Source organism: Lynx canadensis, chromosome D4 (assembly GCF_007474595.2).
Source record: "Lynx canadensis isolate LIC74 chromosome D4, mLynCan4.pri.v2, whole genome shotgun sequence".
Lineage (NCBI taxonomy): Eukaryota > Metazoa > Chordata > Mammalia > Carnivora > Felidae > Lynx > Lynx canadensis.
Window position 1 is genome coordinate 78,466,144 of NC_044315.2, and position 19,234 is coordinate 78,485,377.

Here is a 19,234-nt window from a genome sequence, read left to right on the forward strand (position 1 = left end):
GAAGCCGTTGGTATTTTCAAGGTGAAGGAAAGAGGATTTTCTTGCACATACGAAGTGGTAAAGTCAGGCGAAGAACTCAAGTGGAAAGCCCTAACTGAATTATGATAAGGATTTGGTGGCACAATGCCTATGAAGTACAGGGGTTAGTATAGCATGAGTCTTTGAACTACTTGGAAGGTAGAGATGAAAGGAAAAAGGAAGAGAGGCAACTGAGAGATGGTCAGTCTTAAATTCATTTTTCAGGTCATGAAGTTCGTGGATGATGGTTTCAACTTCTCATACAGAGTTAAAATCCTCACTGGCCTTGTTAGGCTTACCATTTAAAATGACACCTTTCTAAAGCTGTTAACAGACCCTCAAATATACTGTGCATATTTGTACCATTTATACCTTTGTGGTTTTGCCTTCTCTGTTCCTTTGGCCCTTGTGCTCCTGCTATTTGCCCAAGTCTGATTCACTTCAACACTCAGAATAAGTATGCCCATATAAAATGCCTTTGCCAACCCCATTAACGAGAAAATTATTTCTTTAGGGCTCCTCTCTGTGTGTCTGACCCCACAATAGCACTCACTCATCATGGTGTACTGTAATTATTGTTTATTCTTTAAATTGATCCGTAAGTCTGTATTTTTCATTAATTTGTGAGTGGCACAAAAGTATAGACCATGTCTTTACGAATTTTTGTTTCTCTGACATGCCCCGCTCATCTAATAGGCACTGGAGAGATGTTTGACGATCTGCTGACCTTCTGCAAAATCTTGTGCTTGATGAATAGCTGCTATGTGATCTCTGGCATGAAAGAATTTCCAATCTAAATGAATCCTGAATCTTCAAAATTTAAAGTCCAAAAAAATATGTTCATGTGAAGTGCGTGTTAGTGTTAAAGTTGGTATCAGAATATATGCTAATTCATACTAAAAACTGGAACATTAAAGTTGGAATTTACCATTACAAAAAAAAATAGTAATAAAATAAAAAGACTTACTCCCTCCTTCCCACCCCCCCCCAGCAATACACACACACGTACATACACATACATACTAGGTAATTCTTATGCACTGAAGCCCTCTCCTTCTTTCCTCTTAAACTATATTGGGGATGATGTTCCCTTTGAGTCATATTATCACAGACTCGGCTGACACTTGAGACAGGTCTTTCTATTTTATCTAGGACAGCATTAACTTGAGAGAGAGAAATGCACATTCCAGAACTAGAACCAGTGAGTAGAAGGTAGGTAAAAGCTGGCCAAGGTATAGAAGAACTATCTAATAATTAGATCTGTCTCATAACACAAAATGGAATGAATCTTATTGTTGCCTTTCAGTAAAAGAGGAATGCAAGGAATGTAGAAGATAGAGCCAATTGGCTTCCTATCCTGGAAATGGTCCAGGCGGTGAACAGCAGCTATCTCCCCAAGACGGCAGAGAGGAGATTCGCACTCTGTGCACATGTTTAGACCAGAGGAATTCCATTTTCTCTTCTGACCCTGAAATTTGTGATCCTGTTCCTCTGACAATACAGAAATGAAGATTCAGATGCTCTGAAGCACCTCTAGAAAGTACCACTGCAGCAAAAAAGATAAGCATAGAGATCCTGAATACTACGAAGGGATATCTGCCCAAATCCTCTGCTGGAGTGCTTTGAAATGAGTTTTCTTTCTTGAGTTTCTCCTTTCAGTTTTGCTCCGAAGTCCCAAAATAAGGCTTCTCACTTTCATAGATGCCAGAGAAATGGCAGTGTTAGTTTGTGCATGCGTGTGTGTGAGTGTGTGTTCTGAGTTAATGAAAGGATCATTTTTTAGCGACTTGGGGGAGGTGCCTGGCAGAGGAGTGAAGTGAGGAATGCAACTTCAGAACCTACCCCATTTTAGTCTATTGTGGTTATTGACTTGTATTTAAATGAAATTTTAATATGCAAAGCACTTCTAGGAAATCTGACACCATGTCTTTTTGGAAAAAGTAGGTGAAAGGAGTCTCCATTAAAAAAAAAGGAAAAAAAAAAGCTATCAAAACAACCTGAGACTGAAAAACATTCCGTCCTGTGGCAGTGTAGCTGGAAGAGAAAAACCAGAAAAGAGGCCAGAGGAATTTAGAAAAAGGAGCCTTGCCAAGGGGCTCAGAAGGCAGAGTTCAAATCCTTCTTCAGGCAGCAACCGTGGGTTACTGGGCGTGCCATTTCTCCCCACGCCTGTTTCACAAGCTAAATCAAGGAGTGTGACAGCTGATGTATAAGGTTCCTTATTGTTTTAACACCCTGTGATGAGGCTTATGCTTCTCCCCCTAAGCCCACCTGTTGTCCCCCTTCAATTAGCTTCAGTTCATTCCGAATGAAAGAAGCTCTATGGGTAAGATAGCACTGTCGCCCCCGTGCAAGAAGGAGTCGAAAGAACCACAAGGAATTAGGCATAAAGAGGGAAGAAATCATAACCCAAGAAATATCTTTATGTATGTCCATTTCCTCCCACAAGGAAAAATGGCAGTGTCGGTTGTACATTACATATATCTCTCTTTCTTTTTAGTGTTTAATCTTAGCACCTGCACAGCAGAGATCTTTGCAATTCATTGCATATGCTCTCCCCGTTCTCCCCCCACAATACAGCACCTGAGGCCTAAGAAGCAACCCCTCCAAGCTCCTCCAAAGGCTGAGACCCTTCTTCATGACAGAGTATAGAAATAACAAACATGCCCAACGGTTTTATACAGTTGCTAGAACGTTTTAGTTTCCAACGAATGCAGACTCTTCCTCCTTTTCTTTGAATTATGAATTACATTTTACAAATTGTTGTTTGTGTTGCTTTGCTTTGCTTTGTTCTGTTATGTGTGTACAACAAAAGGGAAAGCCCGTGGCAAGGAGTCCCCAGGTTAACAGAGTTTGGCCGTCATCTGGTCCGACTGTTTGAGGATCTCGGTGTTGTAGAGGTCCAAGGCGTGGTTCACCCTGATGATCTCGCTGTTGGTCAGTTTCAGGCGGTGCTTGAGCATACAGGAGAACAAGTCCAGCTGGGGTTTCCCCGGGGCCACAGGAGGGGCCAGGCGGTTGATTCGGTCCCGAATATCCAACAAGAGGAGCATCACGGACGAAGAAGAATAGAACTGGCCGCCTTGCGTGTAGGACTGGTTGACCTGTTGCACGGCGCTGCGAAGGAGGTCGGCGTTGAAGCGCAGGCTGTACCCGAACACCTGCACGTCGGAGATCTTGATGTAGAACTGCCTCTTGGAGGGGTCGGACAGGTCCACCGGGCCCTGGCCGGTCTCATTACGCAGTAGGGTAGGTAGCCGAGTCCGACTACGTAGGTAGATGTGGACCGTCTCGAAAAACGTTTTCCACCGATTGCCCAGCAAGAGAGTCCAGTTGTAGCACTGGCTGTTTTGGAGGCGAATCTTCTCCCAGCGCGGGTAGCCAAATTCCCCGAAGGGCATGTTCCAGCCCTCCGAGTGGCTCCCGCTGAAGGGGTTGACGTAGACAAAGAACATGGGGTCCAGGCTGCTGTTGCGCATCTGGCAGATGCGCATGGACATGCCGATCACCATGTGGATGAAGTCCATGCGGTTCTTGTTGCTCTTGAGCGTGAGGGACAGGCGCTTGCGCCACCGGGGATCGAAGAAGGTGTCGAGGCGGATCTCGTTGCTGATGAAGGTGGTGTGCACGTAGAGGCGCGAGTCCATCTTCTGCAGCAGGTACTTCAGCTCCAGGTCCTGGAAATCCAGGTCGGTCTCGAAGCTGATGAACTGCTCGCTGCGCTCCGAGTCCACGTTCTGCGGTTCGCAGCGGCCCCGGTACAGCTTGTAGCCCTTGTTGCAGGAGCCGCACAGGGAGATGTTGGCCAGGCTACACATGGCGCAGCTGTTGTTCCCTCCTATGATGCAGGGGATGGGGCGCTGGCACAGCGTGGTGCTACCGTGGCACACGCAGCTCCTCTGGCTCTCCAGGAAGGTTCCCCAAAACCCGTTCTCATTGCAGTAGAGGAGCGACTGGACCCTTGCAAGCCATTGCTGAATTGTCCTGGGGGGGGGGGGGAGGGGGGAGGTGGGCGGAAGGAAAACGGAGATCATTAGCCACCAGGGGGCGGGCTGGTCACGGTGACTCAACTGAGTAGGCAAAGTGCAGGTGCGCAAAAGATGAAGGGACGGGGTAGGACGGTTATGGTAAGAAGGGCTCTGAATACACACTGGAGTCCCTTGTGATGCCACCGACCCGCTGAATAACACTGCACCCCTCCAATGGTCAGTGTCCTCATCTGTGAGGTGAAGGGGCTGGAGTAAGTGTGCTTTGGGGTCCTTCCAGCTCCAGGATTCCATTGCCCTGTAGCCCCAAAGGAGTTTGACCCAAGAAACTAGTGTCTGAACTCCAACACCCCTGCCAGATGACCACAGATTTTAAAAATCAGCAAACAGGGGAGCACTTAGAGGCTAGTACATTTCACCTGACTCTCCTGTTTCAACCTTCTTCCCAGATTCCTCCCAGGAGGTTACATAATGGCCAACGACTTCAACTTCAACCAAAAACAAATTATATTTTATATTGTCCTAGAGATCGTCTGGTGTGTCCACCCTGGTGATCTTACGTGATCCTCACATGTAAGAAAGATGCTATTTGCCCCATTTTTTTCCCCGAGCTCCAAATTCTCAAGTCAGTGGAACTCCCGTCACAACATGTACCTCTAGGTCCCCCTCCCCACAGCCCCTCGATGCTTTTGAAACGCTACCCACGCCCTGTCCCTGGGGTTCCCGCCACTGAAACATTCCAATGGAGACAGATACTAGATCAGATAGGAAGCAGCAGAAGAATGAGGAGAAATACGGAAGGCAGTCAGCTTGGTAGCCTCTCGTCTTTCCTCATTTCTGCACAAGTCATTTCCCGCTGTCTTCCGTGCAACGAATAATCCCTTACCTGTGCCTGGCACTTTTTACCCTGAACAGGGCACACTCACTCCCATTTTCTCACTTGAGCCTCACAACAACACCCTGAAAATAGCTTGGGATGTGAGGCCAGTTGGGAGATTGATGAAAATCCTGGCTCCTCCACTTTCCCGGTGCCGGGCAGTTTCCTCTACCTTCCTAATCGTCACCACCACACGGGGCTGTGCTGAGGATTACCTGAATTTTGATGTGAAGGCTTATCCCCAAACCTGCTAGGTATCGAGGACTCGATAAAAGTTAGTTCTTCTTATTCTTGCAAAGGGACTCTCGGCTCCATTTTAGAGACACGCCAGAGAGAAGCTCAGCGGTCGAAATGATGGACTCAATGTCATACAGCGAGTGAGCGGAGAAGTCTCCTGGCTCATAGCTATTGGTTTTTAAAATATATGTCAAGCAAGAGTCAAGAAAGCCTTTCTTAAGGTTGCAGTGTGCTGTGGTCATGCGGATGGTGACAATGACGGTGGTGGCAGTGGCTCATGCCCCCCATTTTAGGAAACCGGAAAGAGAAGCCCTCTTGCATCAGACTGCCTGTGCAAGGAAATGTCAGCAATCCATCAACTGTCTCACTTCCACTGTGCCGCCGTGGTCGCTGAGCCCAAGAGCCACGAGGGAGAGAGTAGAACCCGATGTTGACAAAGCATGTGTGTTGGCCCAAGAGGAGCTGAGTTCCAAACTCAGTTCTGTAACCAGGAACAAGTCACTTTGTGTCTCTAAGCCCCAGTATCCATATCTAAAATGAGAATCATAAAGCCCATCTTAGGCAACGGGTGAGAGGATTGAGGGAGATAATATGGTTAAAGCATTTAGCACACAGTCTGGCATAGATCAATTATTGAAACAGGTAATAACAGTAAGCACTCTTCTCCCAGAGAATAAGCTATTTCTTTGAAGGTATTGAGACACTCTCAGGGATTTCACTATCTCTCTGGAGTCTGAGGGGAGCCATTTTGTTCTGTGGGACATTTGAAAATGGATAGTGTTGAAACGGCTTCCCAGAATGCTCTGCTTGAAGCAAGTTGCTTATCGGCCGAGAGAAAATGGAGGAATAATTAGTGCGCTCCTCAAAGCCGCTCTGCCTTTTACATCCACAGAGCCACCCAGCCCTGGCAATAAAACCTCCCTGGCCACATTCAAAAGATCGTACTGGAGACCCCCGCTTCCCCTGTCAGTTTCCCCTCCAGGCTTGAGGGCTTCAGAGGGGAGATCTATCCTTCCCTGAGCATCTCACCCCCGAGCTCGGCGCCCCAAAGGTTTGCGGGATGAATGTTCGCTGAATGAATGAACGCACAAAATCAGTATTTTTCTCGTATTCTCCATTAAAAAACCAAAAAGCAAACCCCAACTTCTCTTCTCCCCTCTGGACTGCGGTATTAGTTTCCGATCCCGTCCACCCACACGGCTCCAGCCCTCCCCAGTGTCTGCTTCACGAGACCAATCCTATTACAGCCTGGAGAACAGCAGCAGGCCCAGCCTTCAGGAAACGGAGCTGGAATGATAATGAGCTTTGCGGCTCCCACCTCCCAAACCAGAACATTGACTGAATATTGGCTATGAGTCATCTGATATTTTTGTGAGCTGCAGGGGCCCGCCACACGTCTCTGATTGCACGGTTCCATCTGACGAGAGCGTCATTCCAAAATGCCTCTTTCAAATGGCCCACACTTGCCCCTGTCACTCCCTCTCCAAGTGACAGGACAGTACCCCATTTAGAGCTCCTCTGTTCCCATCTGCAAGGCATTCTATAACCCCGCAGAGCGCCCCCTTTCTCGTGTCCCATCATTGGGACCCTTTGTCAGCCCCGCAGCCCTCACCCCTTGAATCAATGCCTCATTGTGGCTGAGCCCTCAGAATCCTCGGTGGGGGAAATACAAAGATGAAAGTCCCTGGTGATGCTGCAAAGAGCGAAGGGGCTAGCGGCGAATTAGGATTCCAGCCCTGTCGAGCAGGAGGGATTGGGGACAGAGGCCCTCTGAGGCGCATCAGTGAGCTGCCTGGCACCTGCATCTCCTGACCTCAGAATAATCATGAGGTTGTGGGCCGTATCAAAGAAGGCATTAATGATACAGCCAGAGGACTTAAAGCGGGGCCGCGTGCGTGCGGGGGTGGGGGGGGGCAGGGAGCGCGAGGCCCAGGGCAGGAGGAAAGAGAACGCGGAGGAGGGAGGTGGAGCACGGGGAAGGCTGGCAAGAGAAGAGCTGGTCTCCATGCTGGAGACCTTGGGGGAGACGGGGGAGGCCGACCTAGAGGAGAGGACGAGACAACGTGGGAGCAGGGCACTGGAGAGGGCCACCGCGAGGGGACGAAATCAGAGAGGGGAGGACAGAAATGAAGCCGCTCGGCCAGGCCTTCATGTGTCAGCACCCAAAGGCTCAGGGAACGCGGACGCCGGACGGGCCTTCAGAGGGCGATTCGGCCCTTTCTGGGAAGCAGAGGCCGGGTGTCGCAGACGGGACGCAATGTTACTGGTGACAACCCTGACTTCCCAGCTCGGCCAACTTTTCTTTTGCTTTCCAGGACCTGCTTCCGTGGGGAAGAGCAAAACCAGAATGAGCTCATTCCAGGGTTTTGTGTGTTTGTGCCGGACCCAAGCAGCTTCCCACAGTGAGGACTCTGCCTCGGTCAAGGCCCATCTCCTACACCATCGGCAACCAATGCTCTGGGCAGCGATGAGTGAGTGGTATTCCGAAATTTGGCAATGCTCCACTGCGCGTGGCACCCCGAACCAGCCACGGGGATCGGCGGCTTACAACCATTGAGCACTCACTGTATACCAGGCACTGGGCTGCAGGCTCACACACGCCATCTGACTGAGTCACAGATGGAGATACTGAGCCCTGGAGGAGCGAGACGCCCGTCTGAGACCCAGAGCTACTCCGGGTTCACACTCCACGCTCTCTAACCCCAGAGGCACCACGCTTGGTGCTGCGTACTAGAATGTAACATTATGACGGTGAGGCAAGGAGAAGGAGGAAACAGGCCACGAGAAGAGAAACAGATTGAAATCATGGAAAAATACTGCAAGTTTGAGTGTGTGAAGGGCCTATTATCGCATTCCCCGCTTCCTCTGGACCTGCCAGGATCCCTCTCCTCCATTCACAGATAATTGGAGCTCACCGACAAGTGCTCGAGGGGAGAGGCTGGGGACCAGGGGTAGGAGGGACTGTGATCTATAAATACCATTTCCCAGGCTAGCTGGTGACAGCCTGCCTCAACCCTGGCAACAGAGGAGTGGCTTAATAGGCCGGTTCCAGAGGGGAGGGTCTCACAAAGGGCTGACACAGCCCCACCGCAAGGCAGTCAGCGTGAGGCAACGGGGACCAAGTTTTAAAAGGCTTTTCTGTCCCTGGGGATCCGGAGCATCTTCCGCTGGCGGCCAAAGATGAACTCCAATACGTCCAAATCAGCATCTTTCTGTTGGAAGGGATTTCAATTCATCTGACCGGGAGAGGAGGGAGGAGAGGAGGAAGGAGGTGAGGGCAGAAGCCTGCATTTTTATTTTTAAAGCCCGAAAACCTTGGCGCCTGATTGGTGGGCTCCCTCCGAGGGCCACGTGCAGCAGCTTGGGCCACAGAAGCAGAAAACCTCCGAGAAGAAGACTGGGAAATGTTCAGCCCATCGCCCTCACGTGTAGACCTGAACGCTGAGGCTTTGCTGCTTAGGTGAAGCGAAGGATCAGTGTCCCCTGAGTGCTTGCTACATTGTGGCTGTTATCCCTCTATCCTCACGTCAACCCCCTGAGTTAGGACTCCTTTGTGATTTTTCCTTCTACTGAGAGGACGCCGAAGGCCAGAGAGGGACGGTGACTTTCCCATGGTCACACAGCATGGATGTAGCAGACCAGAGTTCAGGATTTCTGGATCCAAACCCAGTGTTCCCCTGAAGTCCCCGCTGTGCTTTCCTTACTCTTGACAACCCAGACCCGAGGAGAAGCTAGGCTCCAGGCCATGCTCCCCTGCAGGCCCCTGTCTTTGCCTCAGCCAGGATTTTCTGGCGACCTGACAGGTCTCCCAGTGACACAGCTGGAGTCGCTCGTCATTTGGAGGACAGAGGCTATGCCACCCAGGGCTTCCCATCACTGGCTTCAAAGACACACATCTCCCTTTCAGAACCACCCGGGTGGGGAGCCCAGGCTGGGATTCCTAATTCAAGCAAACTCCCCGCTGATTTTAATTGGAGGTTTTGCCTAAGACAGGAATGCAGTGCCAGGCCAGTGGCATTTTAGGGAAGATCACACAAACTGAGTGCCAAGGAGAGAGGGGGGAGAAACAGATCTAGGCTAAAATAGAAAACTATAATCCATAATTCCCGTTTGCCTACCAGGAGTGTTTATTTAAAAGTGGAGAGGAAATGAAAAAAAAAATGAAATTGGAGCTCTGAATTATTCTTTTATTTATGCCCTGTGCTTCTTCCTTGGCATTTCTTTGACATTGTAATGGGTGTCTGAGTAATTCAGTGATACGCCACAAAATGTATACTCTGTAGATCGTACTCTAGACCGGGAAGGCAAAACAGTTGTTTCTAGGCTTCTGATGATGCACCGTTTTTGTTTTTTTGCCTTTTTTTTTTTTTTTTGGTTGTGCTGCACATGACTGTGCGTGTGTGCACTTGCGTGCGTGTGCCTGTTAAAGGCAACGTGCGGATAACAATGAATATGTCGATGGTGTCAGAATGTTCGGGGCTCAAGTGGAGGAAGCCTTGGCCTCTGGACGTGCTAGTGTGAATCATAACTGGCCATCAGACCGACTCTGTGTGCCTCATTTCCCCCAGAAAAATATTTAGCTTTTAATCCTTCATTCCCCTCTCTGACTTTCTGTCGTTGCCTTAAAAACCTGTGTTCCCTGCTTGTCTCGGTTTTTGAAATGACGTCAGAGCCTCATTGAATGGCTCACAGCAATAAGGAAGGAAAGACCAAAAGAAGAGTTTTGTAGTCCGTTGCCGCAGCAAAGATGCCTTCTAGTCTGGCATCGTGGAATAAGTGATCGGTCTTATTTGCAGAGGACAGAGGTAGAGGTTAGAAGGAGGAATGGGGAGAACAGCCATGTAGAAATCCACTAGAGTCTTTAAAATTAGGTTGTCAGGAGCTTAATTGGGGAGGATTATGAAACAATTTTTGCAATTACACAGATCTGTGTCTGGAAGGAGGTGACAGACAACATCAGCTGCATATTCAAACTCGGCATTTTGCTTTGGGGCATGGATGTGCTGGAGACAAGTGAAGGAGGGACCCGGGAGCCTCTCTGGGGGTGACGGAAAGGCTGAAGGCACAAGCAGTTCCCGGGGGCAGGGCTGCAAGAGCGGTTTATTGTTCCTGGCAGTAGCCAGGCACAGGAATGAGCGACTAAGACCCCAAGGCTAGAAAGTACAATCTTTTGTAATAATCGGGGCTAACGGGCTTCCGTACAGTCATGAAGTACACTAAGGGTCATCTATGTCAACGAGGGGTGCAGTGGCGGGGGAGTGATCACAGGTGCGCGAGCCAGCTGGTTAAAACACATCCTGGACCCTGTTCTACCACTATTTGCCCTTGGATACTTGACCCTGCTATGTGACCTTGGATAAGTCCCCTCACCTCGTGGATTCTCCCTTTCCTTGTCTGTCAAACGGGGAAGGTGACACGTACCGTGACTTCAGAACCAGGATCAGATACGCCTGGGAGGTTTGCAGTGAAAGGAAGTGATGACTAACCATTCGCCCTTATTGTTACTGAGGGCAAGAAACAACCGGCTGCGGTTTATAAATGCTCTGGGTAAAAATATCGCTCTCAGTTACTAGTTGATTGCAGCTTAGTACCCTAGTCTCTCTGGTTACTCACCCTCCACAGTCTTAATGAATGCTGTCACCATGATGTTTGAAGAGAGAGCAAGACATCGGCTTTGGAGTCAGAAAAAGATTGGGTATTGAATCATAGCTCCGCTACTCATTATTTAACCTTCAGCTAATTGCTTGTCCTTCCAAAGCTTCCGTTTTCTCAGCTACAGAATGGAGTAATAACATAGTACGTTTGAGAACCAGGTAAGCTACTATATATAAAGCTTCCGACATATTGTAGGTGCACAGTGTCTCTCATGAAAACAAACTATTGTGTCCGTCTGGCTCACACAGAAAACGGTCCCTTTGAAGTAAGTAGTTACAGATTATAAACCCAGGGTCAGAATTCAATAAATGTCACTGGGTCAGCTGAATACTGATATAAAAACAGCAACAACAACAGAACATCTTTCTGACAATCTCTTAGGCATCCGCAAACATAAAGAGATGAAGGACAGATCTAAAGCGGAAAAGTAAAATAATAGTAACAATACTACCAACATCCACAGAATGGCTTTTAGAAGAAGACATAGGGAAGCATTATTGTGATATTGGCGGAGACACAGATCGCTTAAAACAGCTCACCATAAAGGAAAAAATGATTAATGGGGGGGGGGGGCTATATTACCATCAAATATACCCATCAAAAGATATCATTCAAAGAATAAAAAGACAACCCTCAGTCAGAGAGTGCATTTGCAATACCTCTAGCCAATCAAAGATTGTATTTATAATATACAGGTAACTCCTAGACTGGCCGGATGCTGGGTTAGTCTAAGGCACTTTATGCTGTCTAGGGTCTGCCCTTCCTTCCTGGGTCTCTTTCAATCAGAGTAGATGCAATTATCACAATTTTTACTTTTCTGGACAATGCACCCACTGTATAATGAATGGGATTTGCCCAAGAAAGAAAGAAAGAGAGAGAAGAAAGAAAGAAAGAAAGAAAGAAAGAAAGAAAGAAAGAAGAAAAGAAAGAAAGAGAGAGAGAGAGAGAAAGAAAGAAAGAAAGAAAGAAACTATATAGCAGTAAGAAGAAATCTGATAACCAATAGGGAAAATAAGACAAATGATAGGAACAAGCATTTCATAGTAAAGGATATTCAGAAGACCAATAAGTACACACAATTCCACTTCATTAGTCATCAGGACAATGCCAATTAAAACTACAATGAGAGGGGCGCCTGGGTGGCTCAGTCAGTTAAGCGTCTGATTGGGCTCAGGTCATGATCTCACGGTTTGTGAGTTGGAGCCCCACATCGGGCTCTCCACTCTAGGCGCAGAAAAAAAAAAAAGCTGCAATGAAATACATACCTCTTCAGCCAGATGGCTAAAATCAAATAAAGAATACAAATAAAAAAGATGGGGACCACCAAGCCTGAGCAAAAGGATGTGCCCCAAGTGACACTCTCCGATGCTAGTGGCAGAAGAGAAAAGTGGCTCAGCGAATTTGAAAACCGGAAAGTACCTACTAAAGGTAGATATTGGGTATGGAAAGGGGCAAAACCAAGCTGCGGTGAGTGTAGCGATGAGAAGTGGTTCCCCCAGAGAGCAGGCTGGCAGTGTCCAGGAGAGGACGCGGGCGGGTTCTGCAGTGTTGATAATGCCCTAATTTGTATCTGGGTGCTGCTGGGTACATGTGTGAACTCATCTTGTGAAAAGTCATCTTGCTGTACATCTGTGATACCTTCTCTTTCTCTGTGTGATACCTCAATAAAACATTTATTTCGAAAAAAAATTCCTTTAAAACATCCAGAATTATGCTATTAAGGCAGCCGTACTTTACATTTTTATTTCATTTTATTTAGAGAGACTCCTAATCAGGCTCCTCACTGAGGGTGCAGACCCACACGGGTCTCGATCTCACGAACCCTGAGGTCATGACCGCAGCTGAAATCAAGAGTCGACGCTTAACCGACCGAGCCACCCAGGCGCCCCTAAAGCTCTCCTGTTTGGGTCTCTAATTTGAGCGTCACAACTTTTCTGTGTTGTGGGCTGGGTTAAGAGGGTATCATGAATCTCACTTTCACGATAGGAAAAACCAGGCTCCGGGAGGAGACGTGACTTATTTTGCACGTCACCAGCAGGCTGTCACATTGCTGGGATTATAACTCACCCGTGTGTGAGCTTGCTGGCCAACTTGGAGGGCGGAAGTGGGGAGGTGGATTGGAATTGGCCCTGGAGGAGAAGAAAGAGCTATCCACGGATATTGTGACAACTTCATTCTATTTCTGACTCGGTCCTCTGAGCCTCTAGATTCTATTCCGAACAGGAAGCCACTTGTGAGCCCCAGGGAAGAAAGAAACAAAACAAAACAACTAAACTAAAAACAACAGAAAGGGTCTGAAGATGTCTATTTTCTTGCCTTACGTCAGCGGAGTGAGTCAAACTGCCCTACTTGCTGCAAATTCAGAGTGGCAAACAGGGATGAGATTGGAGAGACGCCCAGCAGTGCTGGTTACAAGGAACTCTCTACATCACTCCTGGCGAAACCCAGCTGCCCGCACACATCTCCACACCCCTCACCCACGCGGTACACCCCTGGCTTGCCGTGGGGTTCTGCCTCACTGGCTGCCTGCTTTTTTTTTTTTACCCCCATAAATAGAAAAGCAACGCCAAAGATATCCTTAGCTAAACATTTCGTCGCCCCATCGTTGGGACAGCACTTTGTACGCTTCTCTGACTGACAGTGAACTGCCCTGAGCCAGCCTGGGGTTATTTGTGGGTTTGCACCTCTTCTTTAATAGGACAATTTAATACACACTCAGAATAGGTCTCTGTCACCAAATTGCTACCCTCCCCTCCCCCAGACACATACACATACACACAGAAATGAGTAGGTCAGGGACTATCCACATAGCAATTTGCTCCAGGGAGAGCTGTCTGTGGGTTTAGAGTGACAGATTTTCAGAATCCTGGGGCTGAATGATGCTTAGACAAGCCCTGGTCCATGGGAAGCAGAGTCCAGAGAGGTTATGTGACTTGTTTGAAGTCACACAAGTAGTACCTAGAAGCTCAGAGCCAGAATCATCCCCTTGAGGAAGAACCCCATACTTTGACAGAAACGTACACTGTTCACCTTCCCCCGACCTCTCCCAAAGGTAGCCTTTTACCTGGGGTGACTACGCACTGGGGAAGAGGAAATACTCACCCTTGTCAAGGATTACTGGACACTGGATCTGAACTGATACCAATTCCCAAAGACAAAAATGTCACTGTGGTCCACTAGGCAGAATAAGTGTTTATGGAAGTCAGGTAATCAACAGAGTTTTAGCTTGGTCTTTCTTACAGTGGGTCCAGCGACGATTTCCTATAGTTATTTCCCCGATTCTAGAACACATACTTGGAATACTCGGTAACTTGGCAGAGTCCTCTTCCCACGTCAAATACCCACACTCTACATTTACCCAGCGAAGAATGAAATCATATTATGGAACATTCTCTCCCTTTAACCGGCTTCCAAGAAAACAAAACAAACAACAAAACAACAGCAAAAGAAAAAAAAAAATGCACCTAAGTTGAAACACGTAGCAAGGGGCGGAAACCTTAAGATAAACACACTAAACAACAATCTTGATTGACAAAGGTTCTAAAGGGCAATTTTGTATTACAAAATGTTTCTTCACAAGGTCTCTGAAGAGTGCACTCTTTCTAGACTAAAATATATTACACTGCAAAATTAAACAAAACCCACTATGCATGGCAGGTGGCTCACAGATCCACCTGTGTCAGAGACAGGAGATCTACGTTCCTTCCCTTGAACCTGGAGAGAGTCGACCACTTTTTTTGGACCAATACAAGAAGGCAGAAGCAATTCGCCCAGTGTACGGATTCTGATCTCAAGAGACTTGCAGCTTTGGGAAACTCCCTCTTGGAGCTCTGAGCTCTGAGACCACCTACAAGCAGTCTGACCACCCCACTGGAGTGGTCACATGGAGAAACGCTGGGCAGGGAGAGGTGTGCAGCTGAGCCCAGCCTCTGGCTGTCTCTTCCAAGGCACCAGACACACATGAGTGAAGCTTTCTTGGAACCTCCAGCCCGATCCAGCTGCCAGCTGAATACCAATTCAAGGGATTTCAAGTCAGCTCTACATGGAACAGAAGAATCACTCAGATAATTCTGGCACAGATACCTGACCCATAGGTCCTGAGCATAATATGATGGTTGGTGCTTTAAGGTTTGGGTCAACTTGTTATATAGCAATAGATATTGAAACTTCTTTTTTTTTAATTTTTTTTCAACTTTTTTTTTTATTTATTTTTGGGACAGAGAGAGACAGAGCATGAACGGGGGAGGGGCAGAGAGAGAGGGAGACACAGAATCGGAAACAGGCTCCAGGCTCCGAGCCATCAGCCCAGAGCCAGACGCGGGGCTCGAACTCACGGACCGCGAGATGGTGACCTGGCTGAAGTCGGACGCTTAACTGACTGCGCCACCCAGGCGCCCCTAGATATTGAAACTTCTATATACTGTGAGCCCCAAAGAGAACTCAGGATATCTCTTCCCTATTCCATTACTACCAACCTATGTTACTGTACGAGGCAGAATTCTAAACATGTCCCCTCGTCCCCCGAGATTCCCAGCAGTAATCCCTAGGATCTGTGAAAATGATAAAATATCCCTCCTGTGATTGTGGCCTGTTAACTTGGCACAGCTGACCTAAAAAATACGCAGATTATCTAGGCGTGCCTAATGTAACCACACGTGCCCCTTTACAAGCAGAATATTTTCCCTGGCAGGATTCACCGCACCTTTGCTCCTTTGAAGGTGCAGGCGGTCGGCGTACAGGAACTGGAGAGTGGACTCCAGGAGCTAAGAGCAAACCCTGGCCAGCAACCATCGAGGAAATGGTGACCTCAGTGCTCCAACCACCGTGAAGCGAATTCCGCCAACAACCCGAATGAGCTGAGAAGCGGGTTCTGCCCCAGAACCTCCACGGCTGTATTCCTGCCTGTGAAGCACAGGCAGAGATCCAGCTATCCCACGCCCAGACTCCTGACCCAAGGACACTGGGACACAGTAAACGTCTATTGCTTTAAGCCTCCGGTATGTGCTACCCAACAATACCAAACTCATACAACTACTCTGACCGAGACTTGGTTTCATTTTACTCTTTAATAAAATGACAGGAATAAATTAGTTGTTAGGGTCCCCGATGGCTATGCTATTTTATGCATTTCATAATTTTATGTCATTTAACCTTCCTGAGCCTCTGATTCCTAAGGTAAAGTACGGGCGTGAGACTGGTCCTCTGCCAGTTTTATTTTACGGGCTGGATTTCAAGCTTTCTGTGAGGTCCCCCTTGTTTCGTCGACCGCTCCACTACTCCCCTTTGCATAGTTCTTGCCACCTGGTAGGCACACACTAAGCATCTGCTGAAGGAAGGAACGAACGGATGAGTACATGAAGATTCAGTGAAAATATTCATGTAAATATTCTTTGGCAAGAATAAAGGACAATGCCTATGTAGAATGGCAGCAGAAGGATATTATTTCATAATGCCAGGCCAGTCATTAATTTCTGTGAGCCTTAGTTTGCTTACCTGTAAGTGGGAGACTAATCATTGCTGTAGATCCCTGACAGGTTATTTATGTATAAAGATCAGATCAAATCATTGATGTGAAAGCCCTCTGCAAAGCAAAATAACCTGTACAGAAGGTATTTGTCTTAGCTTACTTTTAAAGGTTAGGAATGTCCCCGAGCCTAATGGGGTAAATTTATTCTCTAATTATACCAGGAACTGAATACGTTCCTGCTGTTACTTTGGCTGCTGCTGGTTAGGACTCATGCCACCTCTCAGCAGGACTGGTACCTGCTGGGATACAAAGCCATTAGCATCTGCCTAAGCAGAAGGTGTGAGAAACTCAACTCCAAGAAGACAAGCTTCAAGATGAGGATCTGCTGACAGGAAGGATACCTGTGGTACCACACCAAACAATCTGGGTCACTGCCTCTTAATCTGGTGTAAGGCATTGATTTTGTAAGGTTGTGTATTAAGGGACCCCCTCTCTTGAGAAAGTTCAAGAAAAAGGGGTTCGATGGCCAAAGAAGTTTGAAAAATATATACATATGACCCCATCTCGCTTTACTTTTCTTTCTAATTGAACAGTTTTTAAACTTTTTCAACCAAAGACATCACCTCCTTTCCCCCCCACATCACAATATCCTATAGGATTCACTCAGGGGGATTCATTTTTGCTTCGTTTCTACCAAGTGAGGTGATGGTGTACTTAGGCCATTGAGAGGAGTATTCTAATCCAAGGTTAGTGTGGTCCCCAGACCAACAACATCAGTATCATCTGCAACCCAGGAACCAACCCAGACCTGCTGAATCAGAAACCCTGGGGGTGGGGCCCAGAAACCCATGTTCGGAAAGCCCTCTAGGTGATCATGATGCCCACTCTAGTTTGAGAGCCACTGCTGTGATCCAGAGATCAGTGGTAAAGCTCATGACAACCCAGGGAAGAAATACTGAATCTTTTTGCACCCGGGAGAAAAATTCCACCGATTCTCTAGCTCATATTTCAAATGGCTAGCAGAGATTTACTAAACCATAGCATTCCTTCCAATTTTTTTTCCTCTCTACTCATCACCTAAATGATAATATACAAATTCCATAGTTAGGTATTCAATTTCTCCAGAGTTTCATCTCAACATATGGGTCTCATCTTTTTTTTTTTTAATGTTTATTTTTGACAGAGAGAGAGACAGAGAGACACAGGATGAGCGGGGGACGGGCAGAGAGAGAGGGAGACACGGAATCTGAAGCAGACTCCAGGCTCCCAGCTGTCAGCACAGAGCCCAGCGCAGGGCACGAACTCACAGACCGTGAGATCGTGACCTGAGCCGAAGTTCGACGCTCAACCGACTGAGCCACCCAGGCGCTCCCATATGGGTCTAGTCTAATCTTATTCAATAACAATTAAGACCAATACACTAAGAGTTAATGTTAATTGATCACCTACTATATGCTAAGCACACTGCATATATTGTCTTGGGTAATCTTTACAATAGCTCGGTGGGCAAAGTGCTGCTTTTGCCTTATTTTACAGATGATGGCATTCAAGACCAGAGACACTGAGCAAACAGCTCACCAGGATTTAACACCAGGCTGTCAGGTTTAAAGCCTATGCACTTATGTCGATTTCTGCTCTCTATTTTCTGATTTCCCACTTCTGGATGAAATTAATCTTACAATTAAGATTACATATGTTATTTTATTTGCTGCTTTCCAGAACAGAAAACCATTCTCTGCCCGGAAGGCAAAGCGTCATCATCCTGCATCGTCCTAAAACTTCCATCTCAAAAGCTCCCTCCCTCACTTCAGTTTGGCAAGCGCTGACTGTGTAATTATGCACCAAGCACCTTTTCCATCACTGTGAGGCGGAGGGATCGACTTGTCCCTGCCTTCCTGGAATCTGTGGTCAAGAAGGGTAAGTCTGGGATGAAATACACCATTGCAAATGTGCCATGTGGGATGCAGTAAAGACATCCTGCAGGACAGTGCAAACTGGTCTAGTGCATCAGCACATGCATCCTAAGAAGTGCGGTTTTGATCTGAAAAGTAAAGGACAGAGAGAGTAATCCAGGCAAAGAGGCCAGGGGATTCTCCAGTCTTCTGCAACAGGAACGAATTTCTCTCCCTTCTTACCTCTAGTGCTACTCAAATTCTGTTTTCACAAAGGGAACTATAACAGAATCTATTTCATAGGCCCGCTGTGAGGATTCGATGAGTAAATATACGGAAGGCACTTAAAACTGTGTCTGGTATATACGTTAACTGTTATGATCATTTTTTTCCTCACTATATGACCTTACACAAGTTGCCCCACTAACAGTGGAAAATTAGCTGGAATAAGTGCTTCTGTCTCAGGACGAGCTCACGTAATTGGCCTCCATGTGAGTGACTCACCTCACAATGACTCCCTCCCTTCCCTCAGACAAACGTGTGACACTCACGGCACACTGAATACTCACGACTCGCTGGTCTGTTCCCTCCAAGTAACACGCACGCTTGTTCCCACATCTGCTTCTGCCACTTGTATCTGCTATTATTATATCACGGAATTAAAAGTCAAATCAATTAAAATATGAGCTGTCTTTTTCTGTGGAACCTAATTTGCACGCTGTGAACGAAATTCTAGAAAGACGTTTGCTGGCCAAAAAATGTCATCGATTTAACTAAAGGGGGAAGTACCTGAAAATGATTGGGACATGAAAATCTACCACTGTTTAGATTGTCTTAACAGTCTTCGAGCTATTCCTCACTTTGAATAAACCAGAGTTGGAAATGTTATGCAATTACGGGCATGGTTTATGCAAGAAAGCCAGCAGAATGTCAAATCAAATATACCAACACCCTCAAAAAAGATTCTGGCCCTACTTCAAAAGGCTGGCCAAGGAATATGCATTAGACATTTTAAGTTAAAATAAAATGTGTTTATATATGTGCAGCATGTATATGCCTTTTAAGAGTCTCCATTTTAACTTAACTTTTTCAATTGACTGAC

At 47.1% G+C, this 19,234-nt stretch overlaps 1 protein-coding gene across 1 annotated transcript in view; it reads right to left on the reverse strand.

Moving 5' to 3' along the window:
* Window positions 1–2,409: 2,409 nt before the first annotated feature.
* BRINP1 (BMP/retinoic acid inducible neural specific 1) overlaps window positions 2,410–19,234 on the reverse strand; it is a 175,570-nt gene continuing 158,745 nt past the window's right edge. The window contains exon 8 of the mRNA XM_030294212.1: window positions 2,410–4,002. Coding sequence (XP_030150072.1) covers window positions 2,862–4,002 — 1,141 coding nt within the window. The 3' untranslated portion in view covers window positions 2,410–2,861. The remainder of the gene's footprint in view (window positions 4,003–19,234) is intronic.